General features: G+C 49.2%; 1 protein-coding gene across 2 annotated transcripts in view; it reads left to right on the top strand.

The window, feature by feature from the left end:
* Window positions 1–4,528, top strand: part of FILIP1L (filamin A interacting protein 1 like) — a 397,743-nt gene extending 393,215 nt beyond the window's left edge. For both annotated transcript variants that reach the window (XM_040338694.1, XM_040338695.1), the window contains one exon: window positions 4,154–4,528. In XM_040338694.1, coding sequence (XP_040194628.1) covers window positions 4,154–4,339 — 186 coding nt within the window. In that variant the 3' untranslated portion in view covers window positions 4,340–4,528. The remainder of the gene's footprint in view (window positions 1–4,153) is intronic.
* The last annotated feature ends 19,703 nt before the right edge of the window (window positions 4,529–24,231 follow it).

Genomic DNA, 24,231 nt, shown 5'->3' with positions numbered 1-24,231 from the left:
AGGTTTACATCAGAGGCGATCAAGGGATTAACCACTTTGCACCCAGGCAATTGACTAAAGACGGCCACAAGGTGGCTCTCAATTGGCGGGGGTACGTCTATGGACGTCCTCCGCTCCTCCGGCGTCGCGCGCGCGCTCCCGCGGCATCACTGAAGTGCCGATGCGCGTGCCTGGCGGCCGCGATGTCCGACAGGCTCCCGCGATCGGTGGATACACAGACAAGGACATGGATCTGTGTGTGTAAACACACAGATCCACGTCCTGTCAGGGAGAGGAGACCGATGCTGTGTCCCTTGTACATAGGGACACAGCATCGGTCACCTCCCCCAGTCAGCCCCCCCCCCACACACAGTTAGAAACACTCCCAGTTTACACAGTTAACCCCTTCCTCAGCCCCTAGTGTTAACTCCTTCACTGCCAGTCACATTTATACAGTAATCAATGCATTTTTATAGCAGTGTTCGCTGTATAAATGTGAATGGTCCCAAAAAGGTGTCAAAAGTGTCCAATATGTCCGCCGTAATGTCACAATAAAAATCGCAGATCGCTGCCATTACTAGTAAAAAAAGAAAAAAAAATCATAATTCTCTCCCCTATTTTGTAGGCGCTATAAAACTTTTGCGCAAACCAGTCGCTTATTGCGATTTATTTATTTTTTGTAAGAATACGTATCAGCCTAAACTGAGAAAAAAAATTGTTTTTTTTTTTTAATTTGGATATTTATTATAGCAAAAACATTTTTTTTTCAAAATTGTCGTTCTTTTTTGTTTATAGCGCAAAAAATAAAAACCGCAGAGGTGATCAAATACCACCAAAAGAAAGCTCTATTTATGCGGAAAAAAGGACGTCAATTTTGTTTGGGAGCCACGTCGCACGACCGCGCAAATGTCAGTTAAAGCGACGCAGTGCCGGAAGCTGAAATTTCACCTGGGCACGAAGGGGGTTTATGTGCCCAGTAAGCAAGTGGTTAAATGTGTTCCATGGGTGTGTTTACTAACTGTATGGGGGATGGGTTGCCTGGGACAACACACAGATCTGTCTTCCTGCATAGCAGAAAGACAGGATCTCTGTGTCATCCCCCGACAGAACAGAGATCTGCCTTGTTTACTTTGGCAGATCCCCATTCTGCCTCTGCGGGGAACGATCACGGGCGGACAGCCGACATTGGGTCTGCCAGACCCGTTGATTGTGCGCCCACAGAAAGCCGTGTACGAGCCAATGTACACCTACAGCGATACGCGCAGCCAAGCCAACCTGCAGAAGTATAACTGCTGGGGCTGGTCGGCAATGCAGTTCCAGCCACCCCCCCCCCCCCTTATACTTACCCAAGTCTGATCTTAGGCTTAGAGACAGCAGCTCAAGCCACTAGTCTCTGCTGTGTCAATCACAACCAGAGAGGAGGGAGGGGGCGGGGCCGAACCTGTGTCAATGGACACACAACTGGCTCAGAAGCGAGCCCACACAAGTGCCCCACAGCAAGAGGTTGCTATGGTAGGCACTCCTGGGTGGGGAGCCAGGAGCGCTGACGAGGGGGACCAGCGAAGAAGAGGATCTGGGCTGCTTTGTGCAAATCCACTTCACAGAGCAGGCAAGTATGACATGTTTGTTATTTAAAACAAATAAAAATGAGTTTACAATAATGAAGCATCAGATGATGAGAGGGTCTCTTTATGTGATTGTGTTGCGAGCCTGTAACACAAACACACCCGTCAACATTAAAAATAATTACAATGTTAGAGAATGCAGCATGAATGTGATCTAGTATTTGATTTTCAATTCAAAAAAAAAAAGGAGAGAGAATGCTGCCCCCTAGTGTCTGCAAATTACAACAAATAAAACATGTAAAATACTGTTTGCAGAATAAGGGCTCATGCGCACAGGACTTAAAAAAATAACACACTTTAGCACTTTAGAAATTAGCAAAAGCGTCCCAAAGGGTGGTGCCATTCGAATGGAACTTCCCCTTTATAGTGCTTTGCTCGAGCGTTTTTTTTTCCCATGAACGTGTGTATGCAAGGCAGGCTTGAGAGGAATCGCGTCGAGAAAAACGTCGTTTTTTTTGCATGACTCCGGAAAAAGAAAGTCATATTTTTACACTGTATGGCTCTTTGCACCCATGAACATGAGCCCTAATGCCTCCATTTAAAAAAAAAAAACAAAAAAAAAAACAGAGTACAAGCGTTAGAAAAGGCTCTATTTTTTTTGCAATACACTATACACACGAGTACAGTAGATACGCCGTCGTAACTCTGAATCTACGCCGTCGTAAATTTAAGCGTATTCTGGAAACCAGATACACTTAAATTAGGCTAAGATACGAGCGGCGTAAGTCTCCTACGCAGTCGTATCTTAGGGTGTATATTTACGCTGGCCGCTAGGTGGCGCTTCCGTTGTTTGCAGCGTTGAATATGCAAATGAGCAAGATACGCCGATTCACGAACATACTTGCGCCCGTCGCAATTAGTTACGCCGTTTACGTTCGAGATACGCCGGCGTAAAGACAAAGCTGCTCCCTAGGTGGCGCAGCCCATGCAAGGTATGGACGTCGAAAAAGGCCTATCTTTTTACGTTGTTTGCGTAAGCAAATCGGGCTGGACGTAATTTACGTTCACGTCGAAACTGCGTACTTTGGAGCAATGCACACTGGGATATGTCCACGGACGGCGCATGCGCCGTTCGTTAAAAACGTCAATCACGTCGGGTCACCAGTCATTAACATAAAACCCGGCCCCCTGTTCCACATTTGAATTAGGCGCGCTTAGGCCGGCCCATTTACGCTACGCCGCCGTAACTTAGGAGGCAAGTGCTTTGTGAATACAGCACTTGCCTCTCTGACTTACGGCGGCGTAGCGTATATGCGATACGCTACGCCGCCTCAAAAGTAAGCCGCCCTACCTGAATCCAGCTAAAAATCTCTACATCTACAGAAATCCACGATCTAACACTAACCTATTTAACCCTGTAAAGAAATCAGTATACATACCTTTATTGCAGCCAATCAGACCCGATCCCACGCTGAGCTATCATGCCGAGGCTTCGCTGTGTAGGCGGGTGCAGAGGATACAGCCGACAACGGAAGTCCCATAGTAAGTCTATGGGTGACGTCACTTCCCATTAATTTCACAGCCGTTGTTGGCCGTTTCCTCTGCAGAGCTTCCACTGCTGGAGATCAGATCAGCTTCAGAAAAGGTATGCATATCGATTTCTTCTTTATAGCAGGGGCCTCAAACCGGTGGCCCTCCAGCTGTTGAAAAACTACAAGTCCCATCATGCCTCTGCCTGTGGGAGTCATGCGTGTTAGGCCCCCGTACACACGGTAGTTCCAAACCGATGAGAATGGACCGAAGTTCAGTTTCATCGGTCCAAACCGATCGTGTGTACGGCCCATCGGTCTGTTGTCCTTCGGTCCAAAATGTCTAAACATGCTTCAAAATCGAACCGATGAACCGCTGACCGATCGGTCCAAACCGATGGTTAGTACAGAAAGCATCGGTTCAAAACCCGCGCATGCTCAGAATCAAGTCGACGCATGCTTGGAAGCATTGAACTTCGTTTTTTCCAGCACGTCGTGTGTTTAACGTCACCGCGTTCTGACCCGATCGGTTTTTGGAACAATGGTGTGTACCCACATCAGACCACTTCAGCGGTGAACCGATGAAAACGGCCCGTCGGACCATTCCCATCGATTTGGATCGACCGTGTGTACGGGGCCTAACTGTCAGCCTTGCAATGCCTTATGGGAGTTTCTTAACAGCTGGAGGGCCGTCTGCTTGAGACCCCTGCTTTATAGGGTTAGATAGGTTAGTGTTAGATCGTGGATGTCTGTAAATGTAGGGATTTTAGTGTTCGGGTGGACTTATCCTTTAAATCGAAGGTATATCTCTCAGCAATATATGTGGTAAAAATTGACCCGTGATTTGCGGCCTCCGCATTCCCCACAATGAAGGATTTACTCCCAACTGTCATCACATTGTACATTCTTGGGACCCCCCCCCCCCCCCCCGGGAGAGCAGGACACCATTATCTCACTTTGTACAGATGGGTGAACTTGGGGGTTCTAACAGAGGAGAACTCGTAACTCAAATGTCAGTTTTGGGTGGGTTTGGCCTTTAAGAATATTAAAACATAAAATCTTTTCTCTGCCGTTTTCCAGGCTTCAGAAGACATGCCGTGTGGCATTGCGCCTACTCGGATTCCGAAACCAAAACCCGGGACAGTGTCCAAACTACCCATTAAGAAACCGATGGGAAATGCAGTGAATGGAGAGCGGGAAGTGAGCAGAGAGAAAACACATTCATCCAGAACCATTTCTAATCCCCAAGGTGCAGCTAAGAGGTGATCCTTGTAAATGAGGGGCTGAAGACAAATCGCACTGCGGTTCCCCACCCAGACTCTACTTCCATCATGGCTGACGGCTCCACTCTCCTTTATATTCTCTCTGGACATTACATTTTTAGTTAGGATTATTCATTGTGTGCGCTTTGTATTCATGTCACTTGTAAAGAATAAATTGTTTTCATTTAATTTCTCAGATTTCAGGGTTTTGATGCAAACGGATAAAAGTATTAAACACGTCACCTATTTTCTAGGTAAATATATTTCTAAAGGTGCTACTGACATAAGATCTCTATCATCTCCACAACTCATGCAATCCATACATACAAAGAAACTAGGGTTGTCCCGATACCACTTTTTTAGGACAGAGTACAAGTACCGATACTTTTTTTCAAGTAGTCGCCGATACTGAATACCGATACTTTTTTTTAAATGTGTCCCCAAATGCAGCCATTGTCCCCCCCATATCCAGCCATTGTTCCCCCCATATACAGCCATTGTCCCCCCCACATATATGCAGCCATTGTCTCCCCCATATCCAGCCATTGTCCCCCATATGCAGCCATGTCCCCCATATGCAGCCATTATCTCCCCCATATCCAGCCATTGTCCCCCCCATATACAGCCATTGTCCCCCCCATATACAGCCATTGTCCACCATATGCAGCCATCGTCTCCCCCCATATCCAGCCATTGTCCCCCATATGCAGCCATCGTCTCCCCCATATAGGGACATTGTCTCCCCCATATCCAGCCATTGTCTCCCCCATATCCAGCCATTGTCACCCCCATATCCAGCCATTGTCCCCCCCATATACAGCCATTGTCCCCCCCATATACAGCCATCGTCTCCCCCCATATACAGCCATTGTCCCCCATATGCAGCCATCGTCTCCCCCCATATCCAGCCATTGTCCCCCATATGCAGCCATCGTCTCCCCAATATACAGCCATTGTCCCCCCCATATACAGCCATCGTCTCCCCCATATACAGCCATTGTCTCCCATATGCAGACATTTTCCCCATATACAGCCATTGTCTCCCATATGCAGCCATCGTCTCCCCCATATCCAGCGATGTCCCCCTTACCTGTGTCCCGCTGCCGAGCGCCGACTGGTAATACGCGCGGGAACATAACAGCTAAAGCTGTAAGGATTCGCGCTACGTATAGACACTCCCCCTTGCTCGGGATTGGACAGTTCACCCGAGCAAGGGGGAGTGTCTATGCGCGATGCGAATCATTACAGCTATTCAAAGCTGTAATGTTCCCGGCGTATTACACAGTCGGCGGCAGCGGGGATGCGGGGAATGGCGGCGGATCGCGGCGGATTGCGGCTTCGGTGGCGGCGGGAGGTGACGGGGGGTGGCAAGTATTCTATTTGTGTATCGGGGCGGGGTATCGGCGTCTGAGTACCGCCGAAAAAACTCGGAATCGGTCCCGATACCGATACTAGTATCGGTATCGGGACAACCCTAAAAGAAACCAAAACAAATAATTAAAAAAATAGGTTATGTGCAATAAAATGGAATGACATAATGAAAAAGTATTGAACACATGAAGAAAGGGAGGAGAAAAAAGGCATGGAAAGCTAAGACACCAGATGGAAGCTATCAGCAATTAGAAAGCAACCCTCGTCCTTGTCAGTGCAAATTAATACTCGGCTGGTTCAGTCTCATCCGATAAAAAGGTGTCTCATTACCAAGGTGTCACACAAGAAACCTCTCATGATGGGTAAAAGCAAAGAGCTCTCTCAAGACCTTCACAGCATTATTGTTGCAAAACATACTGATGAGACATTTGTTACAGAAGGATTTCTAAACTTCTGAACGTTCCAGTGAGCACTGTTGGGGCCATAACCTGGGAGTGGAAAGAACATAATTTCACCATAAGCCAGCCACGACCAGGTGCCCCTCACAAGATTTCTGACAGAGGAGTGAAAAGAATTATCAGAAGAGTTGTCCAAGAGCCAAGGTTCACTTGCCTCAGAAATACCTGAAATTAACAGGTATAATTGTTTCAAAGAAAACACTCACCATGCAAGACTTCTTTGCTGAAGAAAAAGCATGTTGAAGTTTCTTTAACCACTTCCCGCCCAATAGTAAATGGACGTCCGGGAAGTGGTTCTGAAATCCTGACTGGACGTCTATTGACGTCCTGCAGGATAACATGCCAGCGCGCGCCCGTTGGGGCACGCAGAGCGGCGATCGGTGATGCGGAGTGTCAGTCTGACACCCTGCATCTCCGATCTCAGTAAAGAGCCTCCGGCGGAGGCTCTTTACCAGGTGATCAGCCGTGTCTAGAGTTGCCACCTCATCCCTTTAAAAAGGAACACATATGAATTACTCAGGTTCTGAGGTTAATTTAATAAATGATGCCCAGCAATGCCATCAGTGCCACCCCTCAGTGTCCATCCATGCCCAGTGCCCACCTATCAGTGCCCATCTGTGCCACCCATAAGTGCCCATCAGTGCCCCATACCAGCGCCGCCTATCAGTGCTGCCTCATCTGTGCCCATCAGTGCTACCTCATCATTGAAGAAGAAAAACTTACTTATTTACAAAAAAAAAAAAACAACAACACAGAAAAATATAAAAACTTTATTTTTTTAAAAATTTTCGGTCTTTTTTTAGTTGTTGAGCAAAAAATAAAAACCGCAAAGGTGATCAAATGCCACCAAAAAAAGCTCTATTTGTGGGAACAAAATTTTAATTGTTTACGTACAATGTAACATGACCGCGCAATTGCCAAAGTGCGACAGCGCTGAAAGCTGAAAATTGGCTTGGGCAGGAAGGTGCATAAGTGCCTGGTATGGAAGTGGTTAAAGTTTGCTGCTCAAAATTTAGACAAGCCTGTAAAATACTGAGAGATTATAGTCTGGTCAGATGAGACCAAAATGGAACTCTTTGGATCACAATTTAAATCACTAGTAAAAAGGCTTAAATTATAATTTTTAAAGAGAAACTGTCAACTCTGTCCTGCAACAGCTCCTCCTCCCTGCTGTTGACTCACCGACAGTCCCATTGCCTTTAATGGGACGGCTGGTGATGTGGCAGTGACACAACAAAGTGAGGGACGTGGCGGCAGCAGGTGAGTGGATGCCCGCTAACAGGCGCTGCCATGATGGATGTGAAATGACAGGTGCTCTTTAAATGTAAGGACTCATTCTTGCTGGTAGTTAGAATCTTTAATATTTGCAAACAAAATTAAGGTTTCCCATTTAGAATATTAAGCTGTCAGGTTAGTAAAACAGCGATATCAGAACCGATTCAATCATACAGTTTATAGTGTACATAGATTTGGAAAACAATGGGATAAAGGAATATTCCTGAACTTTGTTTTATCTCATGGCTAATGTGAAATTGTGTTAATACATCAATGCAGTGCATGTTATCTCAGATTGCAGAGCTTGGATTCATTGAATGAGTGCCATTGTTGAAAGAAAGACAGTCCAGTTTGCAGTTTGTGAAACGCCATGTGGGGGACACAGCAAACATGTGGAAGAAGGTGCTCTGGTCAGATGAGACCAAAACTGAACTTTTTGTCCTAAAAGCAAAACGCTATGTGTGGTGGAAAACTAACACTGCACATCACCCTAAACACACCATCCCCACTGTGAAACATGGTAGTGGCATCATGTTGTGGGGAAGCTTTTCTTCAGCAGGGACAGGGAAACTGGTCAGAGTGATGGGAAGATGGATGGAGCCAAATACAGGGCAATCTTAGAAGAAAACCTGTTAAGAGTCTGCAAATGACTTGAGACTGGGGCGAAGGTTCACCTTCCAGCAGGACAACGACCCTAAACATACAGCCAGAGCTACAATGGAATGGTTAATCAAAGCATATTCATGTGTTAGAATGGCCCAGTCAAAGTCCAGACCTAAATCCAATTGAGAATCTGTGGCAAGGAAATTGCTGTTCACAGACGCTCTCCATCCAATCTGACAGAGCTTGAGCTATTTTGCAAAGAAGAATGGGCAGAAATGTCACTCTCTAGATGTGCAAAGCTGGCAGAGACATCCCCAAAAAGACTTGCAGCTGTAATTGCAGTGAAAGCTGATTCTACAAAGTATTGAGTCGGGGGGGCAGAATACAAATGCACACCCCACTTTTCACATATTTATTTGTAAAGAATTTTGAAAACCATTTATCATTTTCCTTCCACTTCACAATTATGTGTCACTTTGTGTTGGTCCATCACACAGGTGTCAAACACAAGGCCCGCGGGCCGAAATCGGCCCTCATGGCCATTCCATGTGGCCCTCACACATTTCCTGCAGCTACAGGAGAGCTCCAGCCCTCCTCTGGTCCTCCTCCAGACCCTTACTTTCTGCTTTCAAGCAATGCCTCCAGCTTCTTCCCAGCAGCAGCATAAGGAAAGGGGGATGCACTGTGACGTAAAGGAGGGTGGGGGACTCAACTTCTGATGGTGGGGTGGCTCTTGACATCTAATGTAAGGGGAGGGGATGCGCTGGACATCTAATGTAAGGGGAGGGGATGCGCTGGACATCTAATGTAAGGGGAGGGGATGCGCTGGACGTCTAATGTAAGGGGAGGGGATGCGCTGGACGTCTAATGTAAGGGGAGGGGATGCGCTGGACGTCTAATGTAAGGGGAGGGGATGCGCTGGACGTCTAATGTAAGGGGAGGGGATGCGCTGGACGTCTAATGTAAGGGGAGGGGATGCGCTGGACGTCTAATGTAAGGGGAGGGGATGCGCTGGACGTCTAATGTAAGGGAAGGGGATGCGCTGGACGTCTAATGTAAGGGGAGGGGATGCGCTGGACGTCTAATGTAAGGGGAGGGGATGCGCTGGACGTCTAATGTAAGGGGAGGGGATGCGCTGGACGTCTAATGTAAGGGGAGGGGATGCGCTGGACGTCTAATGTAAGGGGAGGGGATGCGCTGGACGTCTAATGTAAGGGGAGGGGATGCGCTGGACGTCTAATGTAAGGGGAGGGGGATGCGCTGGACGTCTAATGTAAGTGGAGGGGATGCGCTGGACATCTAATGTAAGGGAAGGGGATGCGCTGGACATCTAATGTAAGGGGAGGGGATGCGCTGGACATCTAATGTAAGGGGAGGGGATGCGCTGGACATCTAATGTAAGGGGAGGGGATGCGCTGGACATGTTATGTAAGGGGAGGGGATGTGCTGGACATCTAATCTTACAGATACAATGGGCCCTTTTGAGGGCAATCATAATGCTGATGCAGCCCACAATGAAATTGAGTTTGACACCCCTGCTCTATCACATAAAATCCATTTATGTTTTGGGTGTAACATGACAAAATTTGGAAAATGTCAATGGGTTTGAATACTTTTTCAAGGCACTGTAGCTGCAGCCTTTCAATTTTTTTATTTTTAAACGTAATCCGAGCATTAGCACTACGCAGTTATGGACTTTTTACACCAAAATCATTGCCCCGACGCAGTCTCAACATAAGAACAAGGCACTTTGCCCTTATTCCTATAGCTTTTACCATGACAAAAAAATTAAAAATTGCATCCCAACATGCTGCAGTGCAGAAATAAAAAAACGATAAAAACAAGAAAAAAAAAAAACGTATTGCAACGCACCTTCATGCTGAACACCCGTGCACACATGATATGCGCCCTATAATATGCACTGTATGGTGTGACAGCCTGCACTACAATGCTAGGAATCCTCTAGTATAATATATATTGATCACATGCAGGAAAATCTGTGCCAGCTTCTGGCAAGCAACTCAGAAGCAGCAGGAAGTAATGTGCAAACAAGTCTGATTTGTAACGCACCATGCACAAACTACCTTCCCTTCTGCAATATAAACATTTACTGGAGAAGGGTGCTCACAGGCTGACAACGGCAACGCAGGCATGCTGTCTGTTGGCACAGCATCCTGTAGTCCTGGTGCGGGAGCGAGTACTGCAGGTTGACATTAGCAGGGGATCTGCTAGAGATACAATGATATGGCACAGTGGTGTAGTGGTTCGCACTTTCACCTAGCAGTAAAAAGGTTTGCTTATTTGAATCCCGACCAAGACAATATTGTCCTGGTGTTTGTATGTTCTCCCTGTGCCCATGTGGGTTTCCTCCAAATACTCCGGTTTCCTCCCACACTCCAAAGACATGCTGGTAGGTTAATTGGATCCTGTCTAAATTGGCCCTAGTATGTATGAATGTAAGTTAGGGACCTTAGATTGTAAGTACGCTCCTTGAGGGCAGGGGCTGATGTAAATGTATAATATATATGTAAAGTGCTGCGTAAATTGACGGCACTATACAAGTACTAATAATGATAATACTGGAAGGATCAACAGCCAATTGCTGTGAAATAATTAAACATCTGTGAATGTATGTTATGGCTGTACCCAAGCAATATGAATCGTATTTTAAAATACATTCATTATATTTTTAGGTTTATATACATGTAAACAATTCTGCTTGACTAATGTTATCTCTGGTCCCCAACAAACCATAATGCTATAAATGCTACTGAATGGAAAATGTCCTGTTAGTGGTTGAAATAAAGTTATTTGCTGCCACCTGCTGGCCACACTACAAAATTGCAACACAAGAAAGCAGTATGTAGTATGCATTTCTACTGCTGAGGTATACAGGCCAGCTCTATAGGGAGATTGAGCACATTGCGCATGCGCAATCTTTACACCAAACCTTTTGAATTAAACCCTATGGTGGCCATGCACCGACCAATTTTGATATATAATTGTACTGCCGATTGATTTAATGTCTAGGAGAAAAATACGTTCAAAAAGATTGTTCAAAATGTGCGATACATGTAACAATCAGATCGATCTCTCTACTTTCCCACAATCAGATTTTCGATCCAAACCGATCGTAATAATTTTGAAGATATTGGCCCGGATTCAGAAAGCCCGGCTTAACTTTGTGTGGGCGTATCTACGCCGCCGTAACTTAGTGAGGCAGGTTCTGTATTCAAAAAGAACCTGCGCCCCAAGTTACGGCGGCGTAGCGTATGTGGTCCGGCGAAAGCCCGCGTAATAAAATTATCCAGGAAGTGGGCGTGTTGTATGTTAATGAATGGTGACCCCACGTAAATGACGTTTTTTTTACTAACGGCGCATGCGCCGTCCGTGGACGTATCCCAGTGCGCATGCTCCAAATTACGGCGCAAAGCCTCATTGGTTTCAACGTGAACGTAACTTACGCAAAGCCCTATTCGCGAACGACTTACGCAAACTACGTAAAAAATCCGACGCTGGCCCGACGTCCATACTTAACATTGGCTACGCCTCATATAGCAGGGGTAACTTTATGCCTGAAAAAGCCTTACGTAAACGACGTAAAAAAATGCGACGGGCGGACGTACGTTTCTGAATCGGCGTATCTACCTAATTTGCATATTCAACGCATAAATCTACAGAAGCGCCACCTAGCGGCCAGCGCAAATATGCAGCCTAAGATACGACGGCGTAAGAGACTTACGTCAGTCATATCTTAGCCAAATTTCGGCGTATCTTGCTTTCTGAATACAGAAAGAAGATACGCCGGCGCATCCTAGAATTTACGCAGCGTATCAGTAGATACGCCAACGTAAATTCTTTCTGAATCCGGGCCATTGTCTGGTTTCCCCAAATCAATCAATGACATGGTATGTCTTTTAATTCACAGATCGGATCAGATTGTCTGACTCTGTGGAGGATCATTTGATCAGATTGCTATGTGTATGGCCCCCATCACATGTACAGTAAGTGGCCTATGCCTGTAGTAAGGGCATTATCGGCATTTGGTCAGAGCGGTGCAGGTGTCCCGTATCTGTACAGGAAGAATAGGAAATGATCACTTCTGAAATCATACAGTAATTGTGCTGTACACAGTATAGGTGCATTTCCGGCTTGTGGCGCGTTTCAATAGACGCCAATAGAGGCGGCTGCAAAGCGCCAACGTTGGCTGAACATTAGAATTGGCGTTATTTTTTCAATACAACACTAACGTTCCAGTGTGCACCCCTCCATCCACTCACGGTTTGATTAATTTTGAGTGGCATTGATAGGGAGTCAGGAAGCAGCCCAATCTATTTTCAATGCTTGTGTGAACGATGAACCCCCAGTGCTCTCTGATGTCAGGATCTCTAATGATTACTGTACAAATATTATATCATTCATCCCAGGTGTTGTTTCCCAGCTCCTCCTCACCCCTCATCCATCCACTAAACGCCTTGTATTCTCAGCACACTATTGCCGGTGTGTCGTCAGATTTGGCGACCTGTCAGTATTGGTGACGGAAGTGACATTCCGTCTATGCCATCTTGCTACACCCCGCACTCCTCCATAGTAAGGATACACTGAGAAGGGGCAAGCGGACATCTTGTTACACCCACTGGAGATTTCCATTTTACACTTATCTTAACAGGAAAGTGAGTTTACATAGTGAAATACAGTACTTAGAAGTCTGTCTAGTGGAGTGCGGGGTGTAGTGGAGGAGTGCGGGTTGTAGCAAGATGGCGGCGACGGAACGTAACTTCCGTTACCAATTCTGACAGGGTGCCAAATCTGACGAAATACCGGGATGAATGAACTCATGTGGGGTGATTATGTCAGCCTGGCCAATCAATATGGCCGGAGATCTCTAAGCAATGGAGAAGTTGTTGGTGTTGGGGGAGGGAGCTCCTGGATGTCACATCCGTGGAGGCAATGCTGTATCCTTGCCTAGGCCTAGGGCAGCACGAGACGAGGTTGAGCAATCGCTCGGTCCTCGGCTGCTTCCACCGCCATCCTGGGTAAGGGAATCAGGAAGTGAAGCCTTGCGGCTTCACTGCCTGGTTCCCTACTGCGCATTCGCGAGTATCGCGGCGCGCCTTCACTGGTCCCCACTCTCTGCTGGGAACAGTGTTTCCCAGAAGACAGCAGGGGGGGGTGTGACGTAGGGGGGCCGGACTCCTGCGGGAGTCAGAACCAGGAAGTGGTGCAGATACCTGTCTTATCTCCCCCCTCCCCCTGAAAGGTGCCAAATGTGACACCAGAGGGGGGAGGGTTCCAAAAAGCGGAAGTTCACTTTTTGTGTGAACTTCCGCTTTAAGGGAATTCAGGCCCTCAGAACTAGTCCCCACTCGAAAATTTCAGGGCAGGTCTTAAACAGAAAGGGGCGTGGCCTTGACAGGAAGGGGTGGGTCATATTTAAATTTGAGGGTGCACGAGTTTAGTCAGGACTAGGGCAGTGTTTCGTCACATATGGCTACCCATCACAGTTTGCTCTGGAAGCGATGTTCCACTAAAAAATGTAGCACTGCGCATGCGCGTGACACCGACATATGCGTTCCAACACTTTGACAACAAAACAGCACGCTAAAACCGTGATGGGTAGCCGAATGTGACAAAACACCTGCCTTCTTGCCTCACTCCTCCACCCAAAGGATACAGTGAGAAGGGGAAAAGCGGACATCTTTGTACACCCCCCGGAGTTCTACATTTTACACTTGTCTATTACAATAAACTCAGGTTCTATAGTGAAATCCAGTTTCCGGAGCAAACTGTGATGGGTAGCCATATGTGACGAAACACTCCGTCTGACTGTTTCTCCGTCTGACTGTTTCTCCGTCTGACTGTTTATATGTTAAATTTTAAAAGTAGCGGCAAGCCTCCTGATCTCACAGGTTTGCTAATCTGACAGAAGGTGGCTGCTTTTAAAATTCAACATGTAAACAGTCAGACGGAGTTCCAAGTACTGGATTTTACTATAGAACCTCAGTTTACTGTAATAAATAAATGTAAAACTCCGGGGAGGGGGGGGGGGGGGTGTACAAAGATTTGTCCCCTTCTCACTGTATCCTTAGGGTGGAGGAGTGCGGAGTGTAGCAAGATGGCGGGTGTTTCGTCACATTCGGCTACCCATCACGGTTTTCGTTGTGCCGTTTTGTTGAACGCACATGCCGGCGTTCGCATGCGCAATGCTAAATTTTTCAGTGAAACGTCACTTCCGGAGCAAACTGTGATGGGTAGCCATATGTGACGAAAAAGAAGCACAAAACCTAAATAAACCACTGACTGGAGGGTTTCACCCCGAACGCACATTACTCCACTCTGATTGGACAACACAAAAAGATTTGCTGTGAAGGAATCCAGTATGAAGAGAAATCTGAAGGCGGCCATCACACACCTCCTGAAACCACCATCATTCTGACAAGTTGTCATATTTTCGGATGACCAAGAAGAAGCATGCAGCATGGAGAGTCACAACATGCTGGTCCTGGTCTCAGATACCGATGAAGACTCCGGATCAGGATGACAGGCGGGGGACCAGTAAGACGACAGTAATAACAGAGTCACACACAGATTACAGATGATTTGTATGTCCACAATACACTGATATTTACATTCTAACAACCAGAGACTGTAACCAATCAGAAATCAGCAGGGATCTCATTGGACACAGAGCACAGCACGGAGTCTGCCCCACACACACACCTGACACGTGTGGAGCCAGCCTCCTGTATGGTGGGAGCACAGATCCCAGCGTGCCCTGCCATGCTCTCTTTGGACAGATCCGCATAACCCAAACACTGTCAACCCCCCCCACTTACCTCCACTGGGCGTGTCACCTGCCGGCTCCTCCCACCACTCGTTTCCCAAATCATCTGCCATAGCGGATCCTCAGCCTCTCTAATCGCACTATAGATCCACAAACTTTCCACACGCAGTGCCTTCTCTTCCAGTTCAAATCCGGAGCCACATGTGTGGGCGGCGCTACACAACCAAGCCTCGGTCTGACTCCGAAACAACGCCCACAACCTATGCGGATTGGACGCCAGTCTCTGATTTTTTTTTTTTTCCAATAACTTTATTGACTTGACAAGAACATAACAAATGTGTATTTTTGTTGTTGAATTTGGTGTAAATCAAACGTTGGTGGGTTTGTTGTGTCTTTGGGGGTCTGTTGATAAAGCAGCAGTGAGGTCCGCTGTGGGCATATAGATCATTTAACCAGTTCATGGCAAAGGGTAAATACTGTAAAACATTGGTTTGAGAGCGTTTTGCAAGACAAGCAAAATGTTTTAATACATTTTGCCTTGATATACAAGCGATGTCTTGATATAAGAGTAGCGTCATGTCACAACAGAGTATAAAAAACAATAGAGGAGCTTCTAAGTGTAGCAATATGGTTACATTTAATGAAGGCATAGCTCCCAACTGTCCCTGATTTGGAGTAATGTGTCTCATTCCTCCTCATTTGTCCCTCATTTTGGTCTGATTTATATAGATGTATTTAAAATGTACTTTGTGTAGCACCTAGTTTCTTTAGGTACCGGTGCTATTTAAATTTAGAGGGAGATCAGAGTGTAGTTAAACTCTGATCCAAATTGTTTTGCCTCCGTAATACAAATCAGAGAGGCAGGGCCGGCGCTACCACTAGGCAAATTAGGCAGCCGCCTAGGGCGCAGCCACGGCCGCTGGCTTAACTACTCTCTACTGGGAGGAGAGGGTGCCTGGCGCTTGTCTACCCGGCTGTCCTCTACCCGGCTGTCTAGCAACATGTGTGTGGCGGCGCGGCAGTGGGCAGAAATCAGCAGAACCCTTGGGGAGGCGTGAACGGCCGGGCATCCATCGCTACATGGCAGTTAACAGCGAGGGCCCGAGCGCAGATAAGCCCGGGACTCGGAAGAAGAGCTCCACCGTGGCACCAACTCCTCTTTGACCTCGTCCCCTGACCCCGCCTCCCCCAGGAGGCACGCGGGCGCAGCGTACCCCCATGCTTCCAGAGCATGGACTGCTCCAAGTTCCTCTCCGCACTCTGATGTGAGGACCGGAGCAGGAGGACAGACAGGCTCGCCGCTCACTGGGGGCACAGAGCTGTCACAGAGGATGGGCAGGAGGCACAGGCTGCTGCGGGAGCCGATGGAATTGGACGGATTGGAGCAGGAGACTGGCATCATGGTATGGAAGGTACTGTCTGTCATCATACACACCTGCAGACAGAGACTGGGAGTGGGACAGAGATGGGACTGCACGGACAGGGCTAGGGGGTCTCTTATCTCCACCAACTCCCCCTCTCAACCCCCTCTCTCCAAGCCCCCCTCCCTTCTCTCTCACCCCATCTCAGCCCTCCCTTCTCTCTCAGCCATTACTATACTCTCAGCCATCCCTTTACTGTCAGCCATCCCTATACTCTCAGCCATCGACCCTCTCCTTTCTCTCTCAGCCCCCCCATCTTTCAGCCATCCCCCCTCTCTCAGCCCTCCCTATTCTCTCAGCCCCCTCTCTCTAAGCCCCCTCCCTCTTAGCCCCCTCCCTTCTCTCCTAGCCCTCCCTATTCTCTAAGCCCACCCTTCTCTATCAGCCCACCCTATTCTCTCAGCCCCCCTCTCTCTAAGCCCCCTCCCTTCTCTCTCAGCCCCCCTCTCTTGCCCCTCCCTCCATTCTTAGCCCTCCCTCTCTCAGACCCCACTCACCTAACACCCCCTCTCTCTCGGCCCCTCTCTCGGCCCCCTCTCTCTCTCTCGGCCCTCTCTCTCTCTCAGCCCTGTCATGAATCAGATGTGATCAGAACTGTGTGGACTGCAACAGAGGGAACCCCGACATGTTTTAAGTGAAAATATGGTTTATTAAGGATAGTGAAATAATATATTAAAATAACAACCTCCAAAAACACTCCAACCAACACCAACATAAACCACAAATAAAAACAGTAATAGACTAATATGTACAAGTAATAAGGACAAACCGGAATCACAACAGGCCCAGGCCAGGATCGTCAACGGGAGGTCAGCAGCTGGGGAAAGGGAGCACAAACAGGACAAGGAGGGGATGGATGGATCACAGGGGGAACAGGTATAGGTACAGAGCACAGGGTACAGGATAACAGGATTCCAGGTTCAGGTACAGGTTTCAGGTTAGGGCGCAAGAAAGATATCAAGGCAAGGTCTAATTGTCACTGCCAGGTATTTATACACATCTCCTGCAATCAGGCTCAGGTGACACCTGATCGCAGGAGATGTCGGCTCCACACTGCCAAGAACTCCCCACTGGTGGACGCCAGTACTGCAGCCAAAGGATCACATAATACCACCAGGGGAGAGCTCCCCTGGCAGTTCCAGACTGCCAGGAGACACCTGGTGGTGGACCACAGTACTGCACGCCAAATACCAGGCAGTATCACCAGCGGGAGGAACCTTTCCTGACAGTACCCCCCCTCAAAGGAGCGGCCTCCGGACGCTCCAACTAGCTGTTTCTGGGGAAAGTCCATGGTGTCAAGCCGGGCAGCGGATAAAGTCACATCAGGTTGGGCCGGAGGAAGGTCCATGACTTTAAACTGGGCAAAGTGCAGCTAGCGCTGGGCAGCGGGTACAGACATCTCAGGCTGGGCAAAAAGTACATCAGGCTGGGTAGCAGACAGAGGAATCTCAAGCTGAGTAGCAGGCATATCTAGCTGCGCAGCAGACAGGGGCAAATCAAACTGGGCAGCAGACTCCGGGTCGTCGAGCTGGGCAGCAGACAGAGGCTCCGGGTAGTCGAGCTGGGCAGCAGGCTCCGGGTCATCGGGCTGGGCAGCAGGCTCCGGGTCATCGGGCTGGGCAGCAGGCTCCGGGTCGTCGAGCTGGGCAGCAGGCTCCGGGTCGTCGAGCTGGGCAGCAGGCTCCGGGTCGTCGAGCTGGGCAGCAGGCTCCGGGTCGTCGGGCTGGGCAGCGGACAGGAACACCTCCGGCTGGGCAGCAGACAGGAACACCTCTGGCTGGGCAACAGACAGAAACACCTCTGGCTGGGAAGCAGACAGGAACACCTCCGGCTGGGCAGCAGACAGGAACACCTCCGAATGGGCAGCAGACAGGAACACCTCCGGCTGGGCAGCAGACAGGAACACCTCCGGCTGGGCAGCAGACAGGAACACCTCCGGCTGGGCGGTTGGCACTGCAACGTCAGGCGGGGTAACTGGCACCGAAACATCAGGCGAGGTAACTGGCACGTCAGGCTGGGCAATTGGCACGTCAGGCTGGGCAAATGGAACAGGCTGTGCAACTGGAACAGGCTGGACCGCTGGCACAACAAGCTGGACCGCTGGCACTGGAACAACAGGCTGGACCGCTGGCACTGGAACAACAGGCTGGACCGCTGGCACTGGAACAACAGGCTGGGCGGCTGGCACTGGAACAACAGGCTGGGCGGCTGGCACTGGAACAACAGGCTGGGCGGCTGGCACTGGAACAACAGGCTGGGCGGCTGGCACTGGAACAACAGGCTGGGCGGCTGGCACTGGAACAACAGGCTGGGCGGCTGGCACTGGAACAACAGGCTGGTCAGTTGGCATAACAGGCTGGGTAACTGGCACAACAGGCTGGGTAACTGGCACTGGAACAGGCCGAGCAGCTGGCACCGGAACAGGTAGAGCAGCTGGAACAACAGGCTGGGTAACTGGCACGAAAACAACAGGCTGGGCAACTGGCACTGGAACAGGCTGGGCAGCTGGTACTGGAACAAGCTGGGCGGCTGGCACTGGAACAAGCTGGGCGGCTGGCACTGGAACAACAGACTGGGCAGTTGGCACAACAGGCTGGGTAACTGGCACTGGAACAGGCCGAGCAGCTGGCACCGGAACAGGTAGAGCAGCTGGAACAACAGGCTGGGTAACTGGCACGGAAACAACAGGCTGGGCAACTGGCACTGGAACAGGCTGGGCGGCTAGTACTGGAACAGGCTGGGCAGCTGGTACTGGAAAAGGCTGGGCCGCTGGTACTGGAACAGGCTGGGCAGCTGGTACTGGAACAGGCTGGGCAGCTGGTACTGGAACAGGCTGGGCAGCTGGTACTGGAACAGGCTGGGCAGCTGGCACTGGAACAGGCTGGGCAGCTGGTACTGGAACAGGCTGGGCAGCTGGTACTGGAACAGGCTGGGCAGCTGGTACTGGAACAGGCAGGGCAGCTGGTACTGGAACAGGCAGGGCAGCTGGCACTGGAACAGGCAGGGCAGCTGGCACTGGAACAGGCAGGACAGATGGCACTGGAACAGGCTGAGCAGATGGCACTGGAACAGGCTTGGCAGATGGCACCGGAACAGGCTGGAAAACTGGCAAAGGAACATCAGGCTGGCATACAGGATTTTCAGGCGGAGGCACTGGCCGGATAGCAGGTAGAGGTTTGGCAGAATCAGGCTGGTTATCAGGTTCAGCTGGCATGCAAGCAGACTGGAGCAGGTTGGTTGGTGTGGAGACAGGTTGGGTTACTGGCAGAATCGTCTTGGTTGGGAAAAACTTTAGTTTTTCTTGGGCTTAGCCACAGAAACTCTGTAGGTAAGGGGTGCAGCGGACTGGAAAGGAGGATTGGGATATGGCAGAGAAGAGGGAACAGTAGCTGGAGGAAGTTCTTGTGGGTTTGTAGGCAGCTGAGAAGAGACAGGTGGGTTGTATGCAGGATAGGTACAGATATTGGTATCTGGTGGGAAGCAGTGTATACTGAGCTGCGACTGGGGTTGCCATGGGTGATGGGAGAACAGATTTTTCAACAGGTAGATGTCTGATAGTAGAAGTGGTTTGCTGTGGGTTGGCTGGGATTGATTGTAACATATCAGACCATGCAGAGAGTATTGGTTGGACAAAGAATGAATCACATGCTGCCTGTCTGACAAGGGTCTGTACTGACTGAATACATTCCAAAAGCTTTTTCCGGGAACAAACTGAATAGTGCTCACAAAAGCATGAGGGATCATCCTCTAGCAGCCACACCAGAGATTCCACCTGATCAGCACTGAAAGGGGGAGAAAAATCATCACAGGTCCCTGGAACACAGGACAGTGCTAGCTGTCAGCACATATTTGGATCAAAGGCTGCACCTCTCCAAACAAAACACAACCTTGGTCAACCTGGGAGTGGGCCAAACGGATGATCTCAAGCAGCTGGTCATGGGTCCACTCTTTTAGTGTCTGGCGTAGATAGTAACCACTTTTAGACGCCAGCAAAGCATAATAGGGAATCACATTAGGGTTCATTTCAACAAGCCAACGGAACCAATATGGCTCCTCTGTGCAGCCACTTCTGATCAGGGATGGCCTTGATATACTGTCATGAATCAGATGTGATCAGAACTGTGTGGACTGCAACAGAGGGAACCCCGACGTGTTTTAAGTGAAAATATGGTTTATTAACCACTTCCCTACCGGCCCATAGTAAAATGACGTCCACAAAGAACTTCTGCCGTTCAGAGTGGACGTCATGTGACGTCCTGGGCTTTCCGGGTGGTTATCTGAATGATGCCTGCAGCTAGAGGCATCATTCAGATATCCTTCTAAACTGCCGGCGATTCTGCACAACGTAAGAACGATCATAGCGGCGGTTCCGCCGCTAGATCGTTCTTACAGGCGGCGGGAGGGGACATCCCCCCCCTCCCGCCGCCATCCGGTGCTTCTCCGGGCTCTCCCGTGCCATCGGGGGCCCGGAGAACGAATCGTCCGGCGCTCGCAGGAAGCATAGAGATGACTGGTGACCAGATGGTCACCAGTCATCTCTATGACCGTCGGAGGACCCGGGCGCGATGTGATGACGTCACGCCCGGGTCCCCGTAAGTAAACAAAGCCGCGATTGCGGCTGCTAAGCAACCACAAGCATGAGATCGTGAATTTTTTTTCACCGATTTCATGCTTTCCAGCCTGGAGGAGAGATGTGGGGTCTTATTGACCCCGCATCTCTCCATAAAGAGTACCTGTCACACACATTCCTATTACAAGGGATGTTTACATTCCTTGTAATAGGAATAAAAGTGATAAAAAATAAAAAAAAAAGTGTAAAAAAAGAAATAAATATATAAAAAAAAAAAAGAAATAAAAATTAATTTTTTTAACGCCCCTGTCCCCGGTAGCTTGCGCGCAGAAGCGAACGCACACGCAAGTCCCGCCGACATATGTAAACGCCGTTTAAACCACATATGTGAGGTATCGCCGCGTGCGTTAGAGTGCCAGCAACAATTCTAGCACTAGATCTCCTCTGTAAATCTAAACTGGTAACCTGTAAAAAATTTCAAATCGTTGCCTATGGAGATTTTTAAGTACCGAAGTTTGGCGCCATTCCATGAGTGTGCGCAATTTTAAAGCGTGACATGTTAGGTATCTATTTACTCGGTGTAACATCATATTTCATATTTTACAAAAAAATTGGGCTAACTTTACTGTTTTTTAATTTTTTTAATTCATGAAACAATTTTTTTCCCAAAAAAAGGCGTTTGAAAAATTATTGCGCAAATACCGTGCAAGATAAAAGGTTTCAATGACCGTCGTTTTATTCCCTAGGGTGTCTGCTAAAAAAACATATATAATGTTTGGGGGTTCTGCGTAATTTTCTAGCAAAAAAATTATGATTTGTACATGTAGGAGAGAAGTGCCAGAATAGGCCTGGTATGGAAGTGTGTATAACTGCCCGGTATGGAAGAGGTTAGGGATAGTGAAATAATATATTAAAATAACAACCTCCAAAAACACTCCAACCAACACCAACAGAAACCACGAATAAAAACAGTAATAGACTAATATGTACAAGTAATAAGGACAAACCGGAATTTACAACAGGGCCAGGCTAGAATCGTCAACGGGAGGTCAGCAGCTGGGGAAAGGGAGCACAAACAGGACAAGGAGGGGATGGATGGATCACAGGGGGAACAGGTATAGGTACAGAGCACAGGATAACAGGATTTCAGGTACAGGTTTCAGGTTAGGGCGCAAGAAAGATATCAAGGCAAGGTCTAATTGTCACTGCCAGGTATTTATACACATCTCCTGCAATCAGGCTCAGGTGACACCTGATCGCAGGAGATGTCGGCCCCACACTGCCAAGAACTCCCCGCTGGTGGACGCCAGTACTGCAGCCCAAGGATCACATAATACCACCAGGGGAGAGCTCCCCTGGCAGTTCCAGACTGCCAGGAGACACCTGGTGGTGGACCACAGTACTGCACGCTAAATACCAGGCAGTATCACCAGCGGGAGGAACCTTTTCTGACAGGCCCCCTCTCTCAGTCCCCTCTCTTTCTCTCTCTCAGCCCTCCCTCCTACCTCTCTCTCTCTCTCAGCCCTCCCTCCTCTCTCTCTCTCTTAGCCCTCCCTCCTACCTCTCTCTCTCAGCCCTCCCTCCTACCTCTCTCAGCCCTCCCTCCTACCTCTCTCAGCCCTCTATCCTACCTCTCTCAGCCCTCTATCCTACCTCTCTCAGCCCTCTCTCCCCTCCCTCCTACCTCTCTCTCTCTCTTTCTCAGCTCTCCCTCCTACCTCTCTCTTCCCTCCCTCCTACCTCTCTCTCCCCTCCCTCCTATCTCTCTCTCCACTCCCTCCTACCTCTCTCTCTCAGCCCTCCCTCCTATCTCTCTCTCTCAGCCCTCCTATCGCTCTCTCTCTCAGCCCTCCCTCCTACCTCTCTCTCTCGCTCTCTCTCAGCCCTCCCTCCTACCTCTCTCTCTCTCTCTCAGCCCTCCTACCTCTCTCTTTCAGCCCCCCCTCTCTCTCAGCCCCCCTCTCTCTCTCAGCCCTCCCTCCTACCTCTCTCTCTCAGCCCTCTCTCTCTCTCTCAGCCCTCCTACCTCTGTGTTTCAGCCCCCCTCTCTCTCTCTCTCTTAGCCCCCTCTCTCTCTCTTAGCCCTCCCTCCTACCTCTCTCTCTCAGCCCTTCCTCCAACCTCTCTCTCTCAACCCTCCCTCCCTCTCTCTCTCTCAGCCCTCTCTCTCTTGGCCCTCCCTCCTATCCCTGTCTCTCTCTCAGCCCTCCCTACCTCTCTCAGCCCTCTCTCCTACCTCTCTCTCTGAGCCCTCCCTTCTACCTCTCTCACTCTCTCGCTGAGCCCTCCCTCCTACACATCACTCTCTGAGCCCTCCCTCCTACCTCCCTCTCCCAGCCCCCCTCTCTCAGTCCCCCATCTCTCTCAGCCCCCTCTCTTAGCCCTACCTCCTCTCTTTGCCTTCCTTCCATTCTTAGCCAGCCCTCCCTCATTCAGCCCCCACTCTCTCAAACCCTCTATTCTCACAGCCACCCTCTCTTTCAGCCGCACTGTCAGCCCCCCTCTCTCTTAGCCCCCCTCTCCAATTAGCTGGGTCTTGCCTAGGGCACAAAATAGGCTAGCATCAGCCCTTGTCAGGTAGGTCAGTGTATGTGTCAAGTCACATTTGTTACAAGGGCAAAGGAGGTGGAGTCAGGGGCAGAGCCAAAGAAATTAAAAATTAGGTTTTGCCTAGGGCAGGGGTGTTCAAACTTTTTTTAAAGAGGGCCATATTTGATGAAGTGAACACGCATGAGGGCCGACCATTTTCCCCGACTTGTTCATTCCCCGACTTGTTCATTCCCCGACTTAGTTGGGATAGGCGGTACACTTTGGTGGGGGTGGGTCAGCCATGCCCTGTAACCTTTGACCTCTGGGAACCCGCCTTCTGACCTTTGAGCTTTGGGGGAGGTCCCTGAGTCCTAGCCATATTCTTCAATGAGAAACCCTAACCCCAACCCCAACCCTAACCCTCTAACCCCCTAACCCTCTACCCCTAACCCTAACCCCTAACCCACCTAACCCTAACACACTTAGACCATTTTAAAATTTGGTCTAAGTGTGTTCGACCGAGCACTAATACACTGCCCAACAATAATTCTCTTGCCTTTGAGGCTGTGTGTGGTGAAGAGATGAGCTTGGGTGTATTATCTCACCATTGCCAGACTCACCATTGCCATCAGTGCAGCCTAATTGATGCCCATCTGCAGTATCGGAAGGGACAGGGAGGTGGGCGGGACGAGCGCCAGATTACATACAGGAGAATCTCCTGTTTATTTTTTGGCCTCCTATGATAGACAGAACAGTCCTCCAATGGCAGCCCAGGAGACAGGACTTCCTATTACAGATGCCGCCGAGTAAACAGGAAATTCTCCTGTATGTACTCTGGCGGTACTCGTACCGCCCCCTCCGAGGCAGAGCCAATACATACGATAC

The sequence above is a fragment of the Rana temporaria genome, chromosome 2 (genome assembly GCF_905171775.1).
Source record: "Rana temporaria chromosome 2, aRanTem1.1, whole genome shotgun sequence".
NCBI classification, from domain to species: Eukaryota; Metazoa; Chordata; class Amphibia; order Anura; family Ranidae; genus Rana; species Rana temporaria.
This window is presented reverse-complemented; position numbering and strand designations above follow the sequence as displayed.